This window comes from Humulus lupulus, chromosome 4, assembly GCF_963169125.1.
Source record: "Humulus lupulus chromosome 4, drHumLupu1.1, whole genome shotgun sequence".
In the NCBI taxonomy this organism is placed as follows: Eukaryota; Viridiplantae; Streptophyta; class Magnoliopsida; order Rosales; family Cannabaceae; genus Humulus; species Humulus lupulus.
The window spans coordinates 249,412,183-249,431,396 of NC_084796.1; the positions used below are offsets into that span (position 1 = coordinate 249,412,183).

The window sequence follows — 19,214 nt, forward strand, 5'->3', positions numbered from 1 at the left end:
AATATCAATTCACTCTTCCCTATTTTTCTTACCTAAATAAACATTCCTAATTCATTTTTTACCCTACCTTTTCACTAATCTTTTTACCCAACCAAACATTTCATCGTTCCAATACCCTTACACTTACTCTATTTATCCTACCACTTCCCAACACAATTAAATTAATCAATTTATTTATTTTAATTTGATTAATTTAACCTCCACATTTTGCCTATAAATAGAGTCTTGTAAGACCATTTGGGGGCTCTTCTTCTTCATCTTTTTTTCAATATCTTCTACACATTTTTCTCTCTTCTTTTCACTAGTTTCTCTCTACCATTTTCATCTTTTGAAGAGCATGTCAAGTATGTTATTTTGTAATTTTTATTTCAATCTAGTTATGAGCTTCTAATCTTTTTCAAAGGTTATTAAGATGATGATGAAGCAAAATGTAACTAGATAGTATTTTTTAGTGTATGTTGATTTCCCATTTGTGTAACATTGTTTATGGATTTTTCTATCAATGATATGCATTTTTCATCTACTATTGATTGTTAAAGCATATTACACTTAGTTCTTCATTATGCAAAAATATGATATTCTTTTATTAAATGTTTTTCATTAAATTGTTCACATCTAATTCTTAGAGCATAAGTATCATATTTTGCCTAAACATAATCTCTTTGATTTTTTGTAGTTTCATTAGGTTGTAACACAACTAATGCTTAGAAATTATATCTTATATAAGTGAAGAGAAATCCTACCTTTTTGAAAGAATAACTTGTGCTTGAATAAAAAATATATTTTGAAAAAAATATAGTGTGATTTATTTCAACTATATCTAAACTTGGGAATCAATATACTTATAAATACTATTGAACTTGCATTTTGTGGATTCTAACATCTTAATAATCTTATTTTACATATATCATTTGAAAACCATTTTTCTATTTAATCTTAAATCTTTTCATTACTTGTCTTTTATTTTTCTAAAACAAAATCTCATCAAATATTTGGAACTAGGTTAGAATATTATTGCTTTGTTTGAAATAGTTTCTTTTGATGTTAGTCAACTCCCATGGGTCCGACCTCGTACTCACATGAACATTATATTCCGAAACGATTCGTGCACTTGCGAGTTTAATTATTAAAACACCCTCTTTGGGATTCAACAAGTTTTTGGCGCCGTTGCCGGGGAGTTGCAAAGAAAGAAACAATCTTTCTACAAGGTAAGTAACATTCTTCTACTAGTTATTTTATTTTTATTTGCACTATTATCTTAAAAAAAAAAAGTAATATATATCTCTTGATGAACCCAAAACGGGTATGTTTAAATATTTATACTCGCAAGCGCACGAATCGTATTTATAGAATAGTGTTCGTGTAAGCACGAGGTCGAACCCAAAGGAGTTGACTTAAATCAAAAGAGAAAACTATTTTTATCAAAGTGAAATAAATTTCTAACCTAGTTCCAAAAATTGATGTGTTTTGTTTTAAAATAAAGAAAGAAAATACTAAAAAAATTAAAATAAATAAACTAAAAAGATTTGTTTTTAATAGTTATTTATAAAATTATTAAGATTTTAGAATCCACAAAATATAAATAATAATATTTATTAATATGTTGACTTCCCAATTTTTAGTGATAATTGAAATCAATCTAATTACCTTTTTTAAAACATTATACTTCCTTTAAGCTTTCTTTAATTCAAAAATATAGATTTTCCTTCACTTCAATAGTATAACTTCAAAGCATTAGTTGTGAATCAATTTAATGAAACTACAAAAAAAATCAAATAATGTTATTTGTAAAGCAAAATATAGTATTTTTGTTCTAAGCATTGGATGTGAACAATTTAATGACACATCTTAATCAAAGAATACTATGTTTTTGCACAATTAAGAACCAAGTAAAATATGTTCTAACAATCTAAAATACATGATATTATAGATGAAAGAAATATTTAGAAGAAGAAAAATCATAAACTTTATTGCTCATTTTGGGAGGTCAACATAAAATAAACACTATATAGTTATATCTTGGTTCATCCTCTACCTTAATAATTTTAAGCGGATTAGAAACCCATAACTATTAAAAACAAAATTAAAATTACAACATAAATAGGAAAATTTGGAGGAGGAACCTCCAAATTATTCCTCTAAAAATACATAAAAACTAATCTAAGAAAAGAGAAAGATGGAGAGAATAGAGAGATGGAAGAAGTGGTGTAAGAGAAGGTGTGCTTGAAATGGTGAAATGAGACTCCTATTTATAGATAAATTCTTTGGTAAAGGATAACACTCCTATTGGTCTAAAAAAAAAGCACATGGATTCATGCTCAAAATTGTCATCTTTTCCTATAGTTACAAATCCAATGGTGGAGAAAGAAGCACATGGATTGATGACATGGCATTGTCAAGAATTGGATTGGGCCTTTCATTTTGGGCTTGATTTCTTCATTTCTTTATACCAACATTTTATCAACATTTCATTTGCCCCAACAAATACACCTACATAAAGAAATTAAACACACATAAATTAGTAACAACATAATTAAACAAAATAAATACAAAAAATAAATAAAAATATGTTGACTGTGAATTTAGCCAACGACGTGAGAACGTCAACTACGACAACCTTCAAGAGAATTATAAACGACAACAGACAGTTTTTTATGAACGAAAGTAAATGACACGAGGTTTTTATAGTGGTTCAGCCCCGATGATCGGTAATAGCCTAATCCACTTAGAGATTTTATTACTGTATTCACACTCAAGATCAGATGAACCGTGTCAACTGAGTTTCTTCAGTGTGAGATATTCCAGAACACAAAAATGGGTTTTTCTCAAGAACAACACACTTTCTCTCTCTAGAATACAGATTCACTCTCGATTTTGCCAAAAGTCCTTTTACGATCCTCCCAAGTCCCTATTTATAGACCTGGGTTCTCAACTGATATCCCCTTTTGATAGGGATATTCTATTATTTACCTAATATTTATATTACAAAATAAACATTCAAAATATAACTGATCCCTAATTTCGAGTGAGGATTGAGTGATTCCCGGATGCTTGGACCAATTCTCACTAAAGTAGTTTCGGGCAGTTTGACGTAGCTTCTCATGCATGTTGACTATTCTTCAAGCTTTACGTAGGTCAAAGGTGGCATACGCATGGCTATCCTTGGACCAAAGGCCAACTACACTCAAGGTATACTCCTCCATTGTGTCCGATCGGACACAATGGTTGTCTTCTTTGGCTTAAGGTGGTTCAAACCATCTTATTTGACTCCTTCAATCAAGGTCCAATATGACCTTACACTTTGCTCCTCGGACCAAGATGGTCCGAGCCATTTTCTTCCTAGTATATCCTCGGACCAACATGGTCCAAGCGCTCCTGCAGGCGTCTTGCGCGATCGGGGGAGGTCTTGTGCGATCGGGCATAATGCCCCTTGGACCTAAACGGTCCAAGCTTCCTTTGCTTAACCAAGGTCCGATCGGACCTTGGTCCTCTCTCTTCGGACCTAGGTGGTCTGAGCCACCACCTCTCCTTGGATCAAAATGGTCCAAGGTACTCATAAGTACCACGTCCGATCGGGCACACATCCTTCTCCTTGGGCCAACAAGGTTCGAACCTCTTCGCTCAACCAAACGCTCGATCGGGCATTAGGCTTTTCTCCTCGGACCAAGGTGGTCCGAGCCACCATCTACTTCTCCTTGACCTGAATGGTCCAAGGTACCTCCTTTGTGTATGTTCGATCGGTCATAGTCATCCCTTTGGACCCAAAATGGTCCAAAGTATCCACACGCATCATGTCCGATCGGACACCACCATTTCTACTCACTTCATTCAAGCCCAAGTTCACTTCTTCCATGTCATACCCGATCGGCCACTATGTGGCTTTCCCCTTGAGTAAAACTTGAGCCTTATTCTTCTTGAACTTATTCGAACCAAGCTTAACAAGAGGTCTCCTAAGCTTAGGTCCGATCGGACTTACTGCTTTTATATCTTGAACCAAAATTCATACCTCCCCTTCACTTTCTTGGTCTTGGCACTAATTTAATTATATGGGTCTTTAAACTGAGGTCTGAGCCAAGCAACCCGCAGTCTAAATACTCTCTTCGATTGGGCGTATTTGGCTTGACCCTCTGTCTCATTCCTTAACTAAGGTATTAGGCCATTACTAAGCCAGATCACCCTACTAACTCATGCCACGTGTCCATTTCACCGCCACGTCATTCTTTTCAAAATTTTGGGATAACAAAATACATAAAATCAAAATAAAACTAATAAATTCAAAATTACTTAAAAAATTGATAAATTAATTTAAAACTCAAGAACTAAGCAACAATTGGCTTATAAAATGTGGTAAAATAACTCTATTTTGTAGAGTTATCACACCCCCAAACTTAATGTTTTGCTAGTCCTCAAGTAAAAGAAAAATTAAAAACACATTTTTTTTTTTTAATTGGAGATATCAAATGTTTTCCTCAAAAATTGCATAATGAAAGTAGCTCAAAGAAAATTATGAAGAGACATTAAGCTCATATAATTAATCCAATAGTCAATCTTGCTTTCAACAACTAATTTTCAATATGGAAACACAAAACTATTTCCCAAGTAATCATGTGGAATTTTGGAAAAATTTATGCAAAGTGATTTAAGAACATCATTTGATAAATTAGCAAGAAAAGTAGAAGCCTTAGTAATAAGTCAATCTATGAATTCTCATGTGCAACCTAAAAAAGATGTTTGTTCTTTATGTGCTAGTTCATGTCATAATGCTCAATCATGTCCTTCTTTTGTTGAAACATTTTCTGAAGAGGCTAATGCTTTACATTCATATGGAAAACCTTCTTCTGATAGCCCATTTTTCAACACATACAATCCAAATTGGAGAAACCATCATAATTTTTCATGGAGACAAAACCAACCACAAATGAATCAAGGAAACCAATTCCACATGCCAAATCCAAATCATGCCCAACCAAGTCAACCTTACCCTCCACAAAGAAAACCTTCCTTAGAAGACACCTTACAACAATTCATGCAATCCACCCAACAAATTTTACAAAATCAGTCTCAATCCATTGCCAAACTCGAGACACAATTGGGTCAACTTGCTAGTGCTGTAACCGAGAGAGAAAAAGGAAGATTTTCTAGCCAACCCATCCCAAATCCTAAAGGCCAATATGAAATAGGAACCCCTAGTCATAAAGAAGAAGCTAAGTCTATTTCAACTCTTAGGTCTGGAAAACAAATTGTCAAACCCGATTACATACCTCAAGTTGAAAAAGACCAAAGCCAACCTCAAAGTTCCAACACAAATGACATTTCAAAAGATGATGCTCAAATCCTTCCTTCCATCCCAAAAGCTCATTTTCCACAAAGATTAATTCCACTCAAGAAAGGCAACCAATATAGTGACATCTTAGAAGTTTTCAAACAAGTAAGCATCAACATTCCCTTCTTAGATGCCATTAAACAAATTCCTGCCTATTCTAAATTCTTAAAAGACCTTTGCACTGTTAAAAGAAACACAAATGTTCCAAAAAAGGCGTTTTTAACTGAACAAGTTAGCTCCATAATTCAATATAAACGCCTTGTGAAATATAAAGATCCCGGTTGTCCAACAATTTCATGCATCATTGGCGATCATTTTATTAACAAAGCTTTACTTGATTTAGGAGCTAGTGTGAATTTACTGCCTTATTCTGTGTATAAGCAACTTGGTCTAGGAGAATTAAAACCAACTTCTATAACACTTCAATTAGCCAATCGTTCAGTGAAAATCCCTAGAGGTATTATAGAAGATGTTTTAATCAAAGTGGATAAATTCTATTTCCCTGTGGACTTTATTGTTCTTGACACTCAACCTGTTGAAAATGCTCATGCTCAAATACCCATCATTCTAGGTAGACCATTTTTAGCTACATCTAATGCAATTATCAACTGTCGTAATGGTGTATTGAAATTATCTTTTGGAAACATGACTGTTGAATTAAATGTTTTTAATGTTGCTAAATCTGTTGAGTGTGAGGAAGTGCATGAAGTTAACATGATAGAGAATATGTGTGAAGATGATGGAAGTGACTTACTTGATTTTTGTGAAAAATACTTTGGTATGAACTTGCATATTGGTGATTTTAATGATGATGTCAATTCTTTGTTAAAGTCTCTGCCCTTGAATGAAACCAAAGTTGAACCCCTTTCACCCTTAGATCATGTTCAATCAATTTCCGAGTCTCCAAAGTTAGACCTTAAACCTTTGCCAGAAAATTTAAAATATGCTTTTCTAGGAGAGTCTGAAACCTTGCCTGTTATCGTAGCATCTGCTCTAGATAAAGAACAAGAAGATAAATTGTTAAATGTCCTTAGAAAACATAAGGAAGCCATAGGTTGGACCATTGGAGACATCAAGGGAATTAGCCCATCCATATGCATGCATAGAATCCATCTAGAAGAAAATGCTAAAACCTCTCGGGAATGTCAAAGAAGGTTAAATCCAAATATGAAAGAGGTCGTTAGGGAAGAAGTACTTAAATTGTTAGATGTAGGTATCATTTACCCTATTTCTGATAGTTAATGGGTTAGTCCAGTTCAAGTAGTGCCTAAAAAGTCTGGGATCACAGTTATTGAAAATGAGAAAAATGAATTAATCCCTACTCGAGTACAAACGGGGTGGAGAGTGTGTATAGACTATAGAAAGCTAAATAATGTTACTAGAAAAGACCACTTTCCTTTACCCTTTATTGATCAAATGCTTGAACGTTTAGCTGGCCATGCATATTATTGTTTTCTTGATGGCTATTCGGGATATAACCAAATCCCCATTGCCCCTGAAGATCAAGAAAAGACTACCTTCACTTGCCCTTTTGGAACCTTTGCATATCGTCGCATGCCTTTTGGTCTTTGTAATGCTCCTGCAACTTTTCAAAGATGTATGATTGCAATATTTTCTGATATGGTTGAAAGAAATCTTGAAGTGTTTATGGATGATTTTTCTGTGTTTGGAAATTCTTTTGATGACTGTTTGCACCATCTTTCTCTTGTTTTAATTCGTTGCAAAGAAAAGAATTTAGTTCTTAATTGGGAAAAATGTCATTTTATGGTTAAAAAATGAATTGTTTTAGGTCATGTAATTTCATCTGAGGGAATAGAAGTTGATAAAGCAAAAGTTGACCTTATTTCAAAACTTCCCCCACCTAAAACAATAAAAGAAATTAGATCATTCTTAGGCCATACCGGTTTTTATAGAAGATTCATAAAAGACTTTAGCAAAATTTCACGCCCATTATGTCATTTGCTCGGGAAAAAAAATGCTTTTGTCTTTGATAATGATTGCCATGTTGCCTTTGAAAGATTGAAATCTCTTTTGACTAGTGCACCCATTATTCGCCCTCCTGATTGGAATATTCATTTTGAAATAATGTGTGATGCTTCTGATTATGCTATTGGTGCTATTCTAGGACAAAGAATTAACAAATTACCTCATGTAATCTACTATGCTAGCAAAACTTTGAACGATGCTCAATTAAATTACTCTACAACTGAAAAAGAATTGCTTGCTGTTGTGTTTGCATTGGAGAAATTTAGGTCTTATTTGTTAGGATCTAAAATAATTGTCTATTCTGATCATGCTGCATTGAAATATCTCTTGTCGAAAAAAGATGCTAAATCTCGCTTAATTCGTTGGATATTGCTTTTACAAGAATTTGATTTAGAGATACGAGATAAAAAAGGTTCTGAAAATGTTGTTGCTGATCATTTGTCTAGAATTGTTGTTGAGACTAATAATGACTCCACCACTATAACTGAAACTTTTCCTGATGAACAACTCATGCATATACATTCTTTGCCTTGGTATGCTGACATTGTGAATTATTTGGTAACTGGTGAAATTCCTTCTCATTGGTCTAAGCATGACAAATCTAAATTTTATTCTGAAGTGAAAAATTTCATGTGGGATGATCCTTATTTGTTTAAATATTGCCTTGATCAAATAATAAGGAGATGCATTCCAAGTTGTGATCAAACTAAAATCATATCTTTTTGTCATGATCATGCATGTGGTGGACATTTTAGTGGTAAGAAAACTGCTTTGAAAATTTTACAATGTGGATTTTATTGGCCTACTATTTTTCATGACACTTATGTTTATTGCAAATCTTGCGAACGTTGTCAAATGTTAGGAAGTGTAACTAGAAGAAACATGATGCCTTTGAATCCTATCCTTATTGTTGAAATATTTGATGTTTGGGGCATTGATTTTATGGGTCCATTTCCTAACTCTTTTGGTAACTTGTACATTCTTGTTGGTATTGATTATGTGTCTAAATGGGTTGAAGCTGTTGCATGCCACACAAATGACCATAAAGTTGTGCTTAAGTTTTTGAAAGAAAATATTTTCTCCCGTTTTGGCTCACCACGTGCTATCATTAGTGATAACGGTACACACTTTTGTAATAGATCTTTTGAGCATTTAATAAAACAATATGGTATTACACATAAAGTCACTACACCTTATCACCCACAAACTAGTGGTCAAGTCGAAATATCAAATAGGGAAATCAAGCACATCTTAGAGAAAACTGTCAATCCAACTAGGAAAGATTAGTCCTTAAGACTCATTGATGCATTATGGGCATATAGGACTGCATACAAAACACCCATTGGAATGTCTCCCTATAGACTTGTGTATGGAAAGGCATGTCATTTACCCGCTGAGCTAGAACATAGAGCCTATTGGGCGATTAAGCAATTGAATTTTTCATTAGACAAAGCGGGTGAGAGAAGAAAGCTTCAATTAAATGAGTTAGAAGAGCTTAGGCATGATGCATATGACTATTCCAAAAAATATAAGGATCGAATGAAGATTTACCATGACAAAAACATTTTGCGAAAAGATTTCTCTCCCGGTCAAAAAGTTCTTTTATACAATTCTCGTTTGCATCTCTTCCCGGGGAAGTTACGCTCTAGGTGGGTAGGTCCATACATTGTTCGCACTGTTTTTTCACATGGAGCCATTGAAATTGAAAATCCTAATAATGGTAATGTATTCAAAGTGAATGGACAAAAATTGAAACCATTTTTAGAATTGAAAACTGCTAAAGTGGATGAAATCCTTCTTGAGGATCCTATTTACCATGGCCCTTGATCGCTCTCATCAATTATTGGTAAATGTGTGTTTTATTTATGTTTTTAGGTTAACTTCTTGTTTTGATTTTTGTTTCTTTTTTGTTGCACTCTTGACATGCTCCATGATGAGGCACGACCATTCTAAACTCTAAACTCTTTCACGCTTCAATTTATATTTGTATTTTGATACATTAAGAAATTTATTTATAGTATAGATTAATAGAAAATCAAATTAAGAATAAAATAGAAAATATACAAATTTATATAAACCGGATAAAAGTATTATTTGATAGATTTTAGTGAAGAACACATTTATATATATATATATATATTTTTAAGAAAACTTAAACACATCACAAGTCTTATTACAATCCAATAACCAAAATAAAAAAGTAAGATTTCTAAAAAATAAAAAATGAAAGAAACAAAATACATATCCACTACATTAAATATTAATTTAATTATTATATATATAATTATTCTTAACCCTCAAAACAAAAGCCACAATGCTACTTAGCTAAAATTTAAGCAGAATTATTCATATATATATATATATATACATATAAACAATTTGAAAAAAATTAGTAAGAAGTAAATTAATATTGAAAAGTATATTTACAAAGTAGAGATGAATCACATTACTAAGAAAAAAAATATGATATGTTTGAGCTTTGAGGGGTGAGTTAATTCATTGAAATATGAGTTTTTTTTTTAGATTATTTAAACTTTTTTTCTATTACTTTGTTTCTTGTTGAAAAAGAAAAAGAAAAAAAAAGGGAAATCACCCATTTTAGGATTTGTTTTTTCATTTATACAAAAATAAAACACTTTCCTCATTTTAAGATCCAAGTTAGTATTTTCTCTATCAAGAAAAAGAAAAGAAATAGTAGGACTAAATTGTAATAAGTTTGATAAACAAGGACCAACTAATAAATACGGTATTATTATTATTATTATTTTATGGGAAATTGGTGAAAATAGTCTATTTTTTTTAAGTGATTTTGCATTCTGGCCTACGTTTGATAATTGGTGAAAATAGCTTTTTTTTTTTTTTTTTTTTTTAGTGATTTTGCACTCTGGCCTACGTTTGATAATTTTTTGCAAAATGGTCTCTGGTCTTTGTCTAAAATTCGACCAGTTGTCAAAATTTTTCGACTAGTTGTCTAAATTTTTTGATCAGCTGTCAAAATTTTCGACCACCTGTCTAAATTTTTTGACTACCTCTCTAAATTTTTGATTACCTGTCTAAATTATGAAATATTATTTTGCAAAGAATTATTAAAACTAATCTAGAGTGCAAAATGATTTTGCCAAGAAGCCCTAATTTTATTTTTCTTTCTTTGTCGGAGCGCGTGTTCTTCACACTCCTCCATGATATTTTTCCTATTCCCTCTCAAAACCCTTGTCCATATCTCCTAAAACCCTCTCTCTCTCTCTAATCTTTTCTCATGTTCTCTCTCACCTAAGCAACAATGGCGTCTGCTTCGAAATTCTTACAGTTGGGTACTGCACTCTTCCGTGGCCACAAAGCTCCATCCCAACTACACCCTTCCATTATCTACTCGGCGAAACCTTTTATTCCTTCACAATCCCAATCCTTGCGCTTCCCCACCAGTAGTAGCTACTGTTCCTCCGCTGCCGTTGATACTGTCACCGCCTTAGACGGCGCCGAAGACTCTCGTCACCCCTGGCCCGAATGGACGGCCTTCGTCGACCGATTGACCACCAAGGGTTACTTCAGCGAAACCCTTGCTGAAGATGAGGCTGACAGTCTTTACAAGAATATGAACCTTTTGAAAGACCCATGTCTCAGCTTCGCTCGTGACCGTTACGATGTTCTCAAGTAAATTATCTCTTTCTTTCTTTGTTTGTTTGGTTGCCGAGAAAATACGAGACAAAAACTCAACTTTATTCATACTTTGTCTCAATTTTTCGTATATTTGGTCAATGTTTGTATATACATACAAGTGTGTGTGAAACTGAGTCAGCCAACTGTGAAATCTGTTTTCTTCATCTCGTGTGGTTGTTTGTTTGAGCTGAACACCAACACAAGCACACTTTCATGGGCTTTTACTAGTTATCTTGGGAGCATTTTCATGGTTTAACATTATAAATATACAAAGGATTAACTTTTTTTTTTGTGGGCTAATGTTACATATGTAGATCATTGTCGACGAAAGATATTGAGGTGATTGTTGGAAGTGGATGTCCTAATCTGCTAAGGAAAGCTGTTAATTCAGCTAAAAGATTGAGAGCCTATGTCAGACTCGATGAAGGGGATGTATGTGATTTTCCTCTTTGTAATCTTTTAGCATTTAAGTTTTGAGAAAAGAAGCCATGTGCTCAAGTTTATGTGATACAAAAACTTGTTGATACCCTAGTATTATGTATGGCCAGCCTTAATATACATTTAATTTTCGAGTGGAAGTTTCATGGTTTGGACTTGGAGAGGTAAAAGTCAGGAAAATTGTAACATCTCTTTCTGAATTATTTAGTATTTTCTTGGATTCAGGTTTGTAGTGCTTGCAATCTACGAGGTTCCTGTGATAGAGCTTATACAATATTGAAGGAATTTGAAGCAGATGCCCGGACAGTGGATATAGTGCGTGTATTGCTCTTTTATGCTCTAGATCCAATTGTTATCTCAGGGGGTGAAAAACCTGTAGGTAGAGAGCTTGTTGAATCATCCGCAAGAAAACTACTTTCGGAGTTGCTTGAGCTCAGTGAAACGTCGGTTGATCCGTCACTTCCAAAGCCTGCTGCCAAAGTTCCGAAGCAGAAAGAAAAATCGTTGAGTTTGACAGATGATGATATGTCCAATAACGTTGAAATGAAGAGAGGAGATTGGATATGTCCTAAGTAAGTTCATTAAGTGACATACTTTTAATTTTCTGTTTCTTTAATAATTTTTTCCTTACTCTAAATTAAAATATAAAGTATTGAATGATTTATTACTAAATTCCTAGGATGTTAACTTTTATCAGTATTATTATGGCAACGGGGTCAGGGATAAAGGGTACTCCTGTCAAATTGTTTTTGTTTGTTTTTTCCTTTTGCCTTTTACTCTTTGAGTCCACATACTTATTTATAGCAAGCAATTCCATCAAGTTTAAGTCCATTGGCTAATGCCTTCCTTTTTCTTTTTTAGTTGCAATTTTATGAACTTCTCCAAAAATTTACGTTGCCTAAAATGCAAGCATGATGGTCCTAAAAGTGCTGGCAAAAGCGAGTTTGAAATAAAGAAAGGAGATTGGAGCTGTCCCGAGTAAGTACCCGCTGCCCATAATGGTTCAGTGAAATTAGATACCCATGGATTATATTTCATAGGATTCATCCCAGAACTTTTTACATTGAGAATATTAGATTAAGTATAAATAAGTTGAAGGATATTACACTTTCATTCAAATTTTAAAGTAAGTTTTATTTTTATTACTGCAAATTTTCCCTAAAAATGCCCATTAGTATAGTTTTCTATCTACTCTTCTTACCACACCTATCTTTCTTTCTTGTTGCTTCTTTCCACGTGTCCTCTCCACTTTCTTCTTCTCACCACTTTCATAAAAAAAAATTAAATAATCTATTGATATCTATGAACTAACTCTTTTTTGTCTTCTATGCCCCATAGATCTCTTTCTTTTTGGCCATGTCTTTTCTTTCTTTTCTTAAGTTTTATTTCCAATTTTGATTTTTTGCCCCAAATTAGGGGTTAGGGCAGCATTGTCTTTAATGATTTATTGTTCATATATTATATGCATTTATAACTTGTTAAGAATCATATAGTAGCATACAGTAAAAAATAAATAAATACCATTCATTGACCATAATATTTTGAATCAATCATCTCACTTTGAATTTAGGGTTCAAGAGAAAATGTATTTATGAGAAGGGGTAAGAAGAGAGTTTTTTTTTTTTTTTTGCTTTACAAAAATGTCAATGAGTAACATTATATTTGAAATACTACTTCTTAATATCAATCAACCTAAGAGGGGTAGCTCAAATGGACCTAAGAAGGTAGCTCAAATGGTCGGGCATGTGGTTTGCTCCCACAAGATTTGAGATTTGAGTCTCTCCTAGGTACTTGCATATCAATCATGGGTTACTACAAAAAGGATTCCACAGTAGTCATGCTATTAATAGGTTTTAATCTATCTCAGAAGTCAACTAGGTATTGAAAGTTGAAATGTCCACTATACCAATATGATAAGGCTTGTCCTTATAATGGAAAATTATGCTGAACGCTGAAAGTTAAGTATAAGAAAGCGATTGTAGAAGTCTTTGCTGTTTATAGTTCGGATACTGCTGAGTTAAACTACCCCTATTATACATTCTTTCAACTTTTTTTTTCACCCCTGTTTTACAATTCACACAGTGTGATCCTATGTATAGTTTTTGTATATATTTAATTCAATCTTGGAATGGATGCCCTTTTGATGTGCCACAGTTACAGTTTCTTCAATTTTTCTATTTCTTAAGCTCCCTTTTTCACTTTTGTTTTTGCCTAAACTCATGGTTGATTCCCTTTGATGTGCTGCAGATGCAATTTCACCAATTTTGCTAGAAATATCCGCTGCCTGAAGTGCAAAGCTGAGGGACCAAAGAAGTCTGGAGGAAGTGATATTGAAATGAAGAAAGGTGATTGGAATTGTCCAAAGTGAGTTTCCTTTTTTTATTGTGTCCTTCTAATCTAAGGGGGAAAAAAAGCCTGATATTAATCATAAAAAAGTATGCAAGGAAAAGTACATTTGGCATGTGAAGTTTCAGCTAGCTTTCCATTCCATTGGAGTAATTGGTCATAAGGAAGACTGTTACTGAATAAGTTTTGCTTTTCATTTTTCCATTGCTTCATTCCCATAAATTCTATTTGCAAAAGCGCAAGTTTCAAGAGAGAGCTTGATATTAATCTTTGAAATTGTGAGAGAAAGTACACTTGGAGATGAAAAGTTCAAGTTGAATTTCTTTCCCCTAATTACATTCTTATCAGGGATTGTTTAACTCTTTTTATAAAAAATATGAGAATAGAAGTGTCCAGTGTTGCTACTTGTTTTCCCATTCTTCCTAAAGCAACTGAAAATTTGCTTCTGTAATTTAAGCATACTGAAGTTTTAACCATGGTCTTTCCACATAAGATCCCAGATTTGCCAATGGCAGAGTTTTTTATTTTTTATCACGGTAAAAGGGACAAAAGAGCACCGAACTTTAGCTCAAGGATTATCTGCTATTATGTCATTCTTACTTTACCTATGTTTGAAATATGATTTTTCCTTACAACTTGGATTTTGCCAACAGGTGTGAGTTCATGAATTTCGCAAGCAATGCAAAATGTCTACGTTGTCTTGAGTCACGGCCCAAGAGACTGTTAAATCCTGGGGAGTGGGAATGTCCCTCGTGAGTATCTCTCTTTCTCTTTTCTCTTTATGTTTGACATATAACTTTACTGAACTGATACAATGTATTCTTTATTTGGTATTGTAGATGTGATTTCTTGAATTATAGAAGAAACACAGCCTGCCTGAAGTGCAAGTGTGACCGCCCTAAAGAAGCCGCAAGTAGCGAGTACCAGGAGAATATTTGGAGGCGCCCTCGCTAGCTTTTGTGTACTTCTACTGATGCCCAAACACAGTTGGGTGACGTTAACGAGGCAGTGTTAAGCTATTGTTACTTACAATGATCATTAGGTTTTATTCACGACACATCAGGCTCGAGTCCCCCTCCACAAGAAACTGCTGGTTTAGCGTAGCTGTTGGTGCTTTTATTGCTTCTACAAGACTACAACTGAGAGAACTGCGACGGCACAAAATGTCTTCCATAAGAATTGACAAGGTGAATTTAGACTCAATATAGCATAAAAATTTCAGTAACTTTATGTTCATGTTCAGCGTGAGCACATTTTTGGGCTATTATAAATTGTAATTTCTTTCCAATTCAATTTTTGTACTTAAAACTGTTTGAAATTAGCTGGTAAAACCGGCACTTGAAACTTTTGTTTTAGATTCCAATTTTTGGGTTCCTACCTACAGCTCACAACTTTGTATAATGGAAAAACCAGATGAACTAGATGAACTATATTGTAATGGAAAAACTCCAAACTGTAAAGAACAAAGAGCCTGTGCTAAACCTGTTCAATAAGTCATCATCAGAGTTGGGCTCATATGATTTTTCACTGTCAAGAACGTTTTACCTAAATTTTCTATCAAGGGGCCAAGTCAAAAATGCAAGTTTTATTACAATCTCAATTTTTTCTTTTTCCACCCCCTTCTAAATAAAAATATTTATCACTTGTCACTTTAATTTAATAAGTTGAAATTTTTTCATCTGTCCTCGAAAGTGGTTGTTTTGGCACTTATCCTTGTTAGCATAGTTGACACAAGTAGAGCTTTGTACAATGATTGTTAAATCCAACGAAATATTTAATATTGGTCTTTTTTAAGAAAAAATTGGGCAGTTTTGTTGTGAAAATAATAAAATAAATGCAATCTAACTTCTTGTGATTCTCGTTTTTTTATTCTGTTCACATTATTATTGTTCGAGTAATGATACGTGCATTCAAACATTACACACAATTATGTGTGACTGATTTTTAAAACAGTATCATTTTTAATAAATATGACTGATTAGACTAAACTGTCAATGTAATGTTTGTATATATATTTTGAGTACATATATGATTACTCATTATTATCCTACTACATAGTGCCCAATAATTAATATTTTTTCTCAAAAAATGTTAGAGAAAAGATCACACCAGAAAGTGTGTATATTCAACAATTTATAAGAGTATAAGTTACACCACTCATCACCAATCAGTTTTGAGACGGAACCTCATATTTTTTATCATAAACCACATTCTACTTCTAAACCACTTTCTAATAACAGAAAACATTTTCTAATAACAGAAAACATATACCAAACCAAACATACAATCTGATTACTAATCATCATTCACATATTGTTTTTATCGTATTGGTATGATGCAGGCTCTCATATTTCAAGAAAAGAAAAAACAAACAAAACCCATCTTTTTAAATATACAAATATTCCTATATATAAGTCTAGTGGATATTTAAAACCTTACATAGTATAGTAATCACTACTTAACAAGGTCCTTCTCAAGCAAGAAGATGAGTGGAGCAAAGACTAAGGTGGTGTGTGTGACAGGAGCTTCTGGTTTCATAGCATCATATCTAATCAAGCTCTTGCTACAACGTGGTTACACTGTCAAAGCCTCTGTTCGTCACCCAAGTAAGTAACTATTCTTTTTCTCTCTTGGCTTTCAAATTATGAACCCATTTCAGCTGAAATTTGATAGAATCTCAAAAGGGTTTAAGTCGTAGATAGATAAGTCTTTTGTTTTGGTAAAGATAATCTTCAGTTCTATTCTTTTGATGGGTCGGTTGAATTTTCAAGTAATTGTTGAATTTTCCTGACTAGATTTGTGTATTTGTATAGATGATTTAAAGAAAACAGAACATTTGTTGTTGCTTGATGGAGCAAAGGAAAGGCTTCAGTTGTTTAAAGCTGATTTATTGGAAGAAGGGTCCTTTGATTCTGTGGTTGAGGGCTGCGAAGGTGTTTTTCATACAGCTTCACCTGCATTTCACACAACCACTGATCCTCAGGTTCGTTTCTATACTCCTAAAGTTTCTGTTAGGGAATTCACCTTCCTCACACCCAGCTTCGTCTACAAACACAAAAGCAACAAACCAATAGACACAATATACATAAATTTCAATAGAAAAATCAGCAAGAAAAACAATAAAATGAACAGGTTCAGCTCAAATAACTTGAGCCTACATCCTCTTTGAACTCCCCTTGGGATGTTCTTCTCTGCACTATGAAACAGCAATGAAGATTACAACTTGTCACCACTAGAGAACTTCTACACTTGATAGATTACAATGCCTTGAACCCAAACAAAACCCCAAGTACACTTGACCATATACAAAGAAATCTCTCACCCAAGACCCAAGTGTTTCTCTCTCAAGCTCTCTCTCTGAAAAAGCTCCTATTTTTACAAATGAAATCTGTTCCCGTATCACCCTTTAAACAACTGAGATAATAAGACTTATTTATAAGGGGTTTTACAACTGTCATCTAACTTAAAAAAATACCAGAAATAAACGCAGACTCATCTGGTGAAATGATAGACAAGACTGGAAGAAAAACGTAACTTTGCTGATGTGAATTGATGTTTAATGCAAACCAAAAATTCTAACAGTTTCTACTTTTCTTTCCTATTGCATTAGTTTTGAAATCTTCTTAAGATTCTCAATTCAATTCATTATGTTGTGGGTTCATGAGAAAACATATTGATCTTTAAAAAAAAGAGCATAATTGAACTTGACAGATTCTACTTTAGGTGATTGAGACTCCTTTTGTCACAAGAGTTTCAATGGCTTAATCATAAAACTTTCATTTTGGGTATTCTGAGATTCTTTAACCCCACATTTTTTCAGGCTGAACTAATTGATCCAGCATTGAAAGGAACACTGAATGTTCTAAGATCATGTGTAAAAGTCCCTTCTCTAAAGAGAGTGGTTTTCACATCTTCCATGTCCGCAGTTTCGTTCAATGGGAAACCTTTGACGCCAGATGTGGTAATCGACGAGACATGGTTTTCGGATCCTGCATTCTGTGAGAAATCAAAGGTCTGCAAACAATTTAAGATTACCATAAGTTAGTTTTGATGCGCTCGTTCGCATAAATACACTATTATATTCTGCCTTAGTCTAGGGTCGGCCCTGGTTGATCCCTTGTAATCTTGATCTTTGAACTGTTATAACAAACACTAATCTAATTTCATTGCCCCAGCTTTGGTATATGCTTTCAAAAACCTTAGCTGAAGAAGCTGCTTGGAAATTCGCAGAAGAAAATGGGATTGATCTGGTGTCCATCAATCCTGGGTTTGTGATGGGTCCCATGTTACCACCAACCCTTAATGTCACTATGGAGTTTGTTCACAATCTATTAAATGGTACATTTCAGCAACTGATTCTTTGTTGTGCATTATATATTAACTTTGATTCTTTGGAAATAGTCTGCATGACAATCTGTTTCTCATGTAGCTGCTTAATGATTAGTAAAATCTATTAGAAAACTATGAAGCCCTATAGAATGGTTTCATGTTATATTCTTGTTGTGTTTGTGACCCGAATTCTATTTGATCTCGTCCGAAATATCTGTGGTGCGACATTTTTTGGTGAATGGAATTCGTATTTTGTACTAATGATTTTGACATAGTGGATTTTTCTCTTTTCTGTTCATAATTTTTCCTCGAAAGGGTTTCTACGTAAAATCTATGTGTTCTTGTTTTTCTTTTTCATTGTCGAACAATTCTGATGACCATTTTATTTTACTTTCGAGTGTAGGTGCACAAACTTTCCCTAACGCGGTCCATAGATTTGTACATCTTAAAGATGTTGCATTGGCACATATTCAAGCATTTGAAGTTGCTAATGCTAGTGGGAGATATTGTGTAGTTGGACATGTTGTGCATGTTTATGAAGTTTTGAATATTTTGAAACAACTCTACCCAACTTTAAGCATTCCAAAAAGGTAAGTTATCTTAGATCTCAATTTTTCTTACCTTTTAAATTGATCCTCTTAAGCTATGAAGTTCATTAATCTTTGTTTATTATTTGAAGGTGTGAAGATGATAAACCTCTAGCTCCAACCTATCAAATATCAAATGAGAAAGTGAGAAAGTTGGGTATTGAGTTCACTTCATTGGAAGTAATCTTGAGGGACACCATTGAAACCCTAAAGGAGAAAGGTTTCCTTAATGTCTGAAGTCAAAGAAATTGACAAACAATCTTTGAAACCAATTAATTCTAGTAAAACTTTCTAAAGTCAAATTAATGTTGTATTGTTATAAAAAGTAGTGGATTGTGTTTATTTGTGGATGTAATAACAAAGTGAATTTAGTATTTTAAATAACACATTACTTTTTTTTAACACTAAAATAGTAAAGTTGTTTGATTTGTTTTAAAAGAAAAACAAGTTATTATAAAATAAATCATACCATTAGAATTTCATCAAATATTATTATATTTGGTTAAAATGGGTCTTTTGTGTGTTTGGGAAAGCCAATGAATGGTCAA

The 19,214-nt window shown here is 33.4% G+C and overlaps 2 protein-coding genes across 3 annotated transcripts; both read left to right on the plus strand.

Moving 5' to 3' along the window:
- Window positions 1–10,523: 10,523 nt before the first annotated feature.
- Window positions 10,524–15,217, plus strand: LOC133831672 (zinc finger protein VAR3, chloroplastic). Of its 2 annotated transcripts, XM_062262044.1 has the most exons (7): window positions 10,525–10,960; window positions 11,281–11,398; window positions 11,630–11,976; window positions 12,266–12,382; window positions 13,652–13,768; window positions 14,404–14,502; window positions 14,590–15,217. In XM_062262044.1, exons 1-7 carry the CDS (start codon window positions 10,590–10,592, stop codon window positions 14,702–14,704), a joined length of 1,284 nt encoding a protein of 427 aa, XP_062118028.1. In that variant the 5' UTR covers window positions 10,525–10,589; the 3' UTR covers window positions 14,705–15,217. The 2 variants fall into 2 exon arrangements, with proteins under 2 accessions (XP_062118029.1, XP_062118028.1); XM_062262045.1 differs by lacking the exon at window positions 12,266–12,382 and having other exon boundaries at window positions 10,524–10,960.
- Window positions 15,218–16,168: 951 nt separating this feature from the next.
- LOC133831673 (phenylacetaldehyde reductase-like) lies at window positions 16,169–19,027 on the plus strand. The gene is made up of 6 exons (XM_062262046.1): window positions 16,169–16,356; window positions 16,564–16,733; window positions 17,571–17,762; window positions 17,926–18,088; window positions 18,483–18,669; window positions 18,759–19,027. The coding sequence occupies exons 1-6, from the start codon at window positions 16,236–16,238 to the stop codon at window positions 18,901–18,903; spliced, it is 978 nt and encodes a 325-aa protein (XP_062118030.1). The 5' UTR covers window positions 16,169–16,235; the 3' UTR covers window positions 18,904–19,027.
- The last annotated feature ends 187 nt before the right edge of the window (window positions 19,028–19,214 follow it).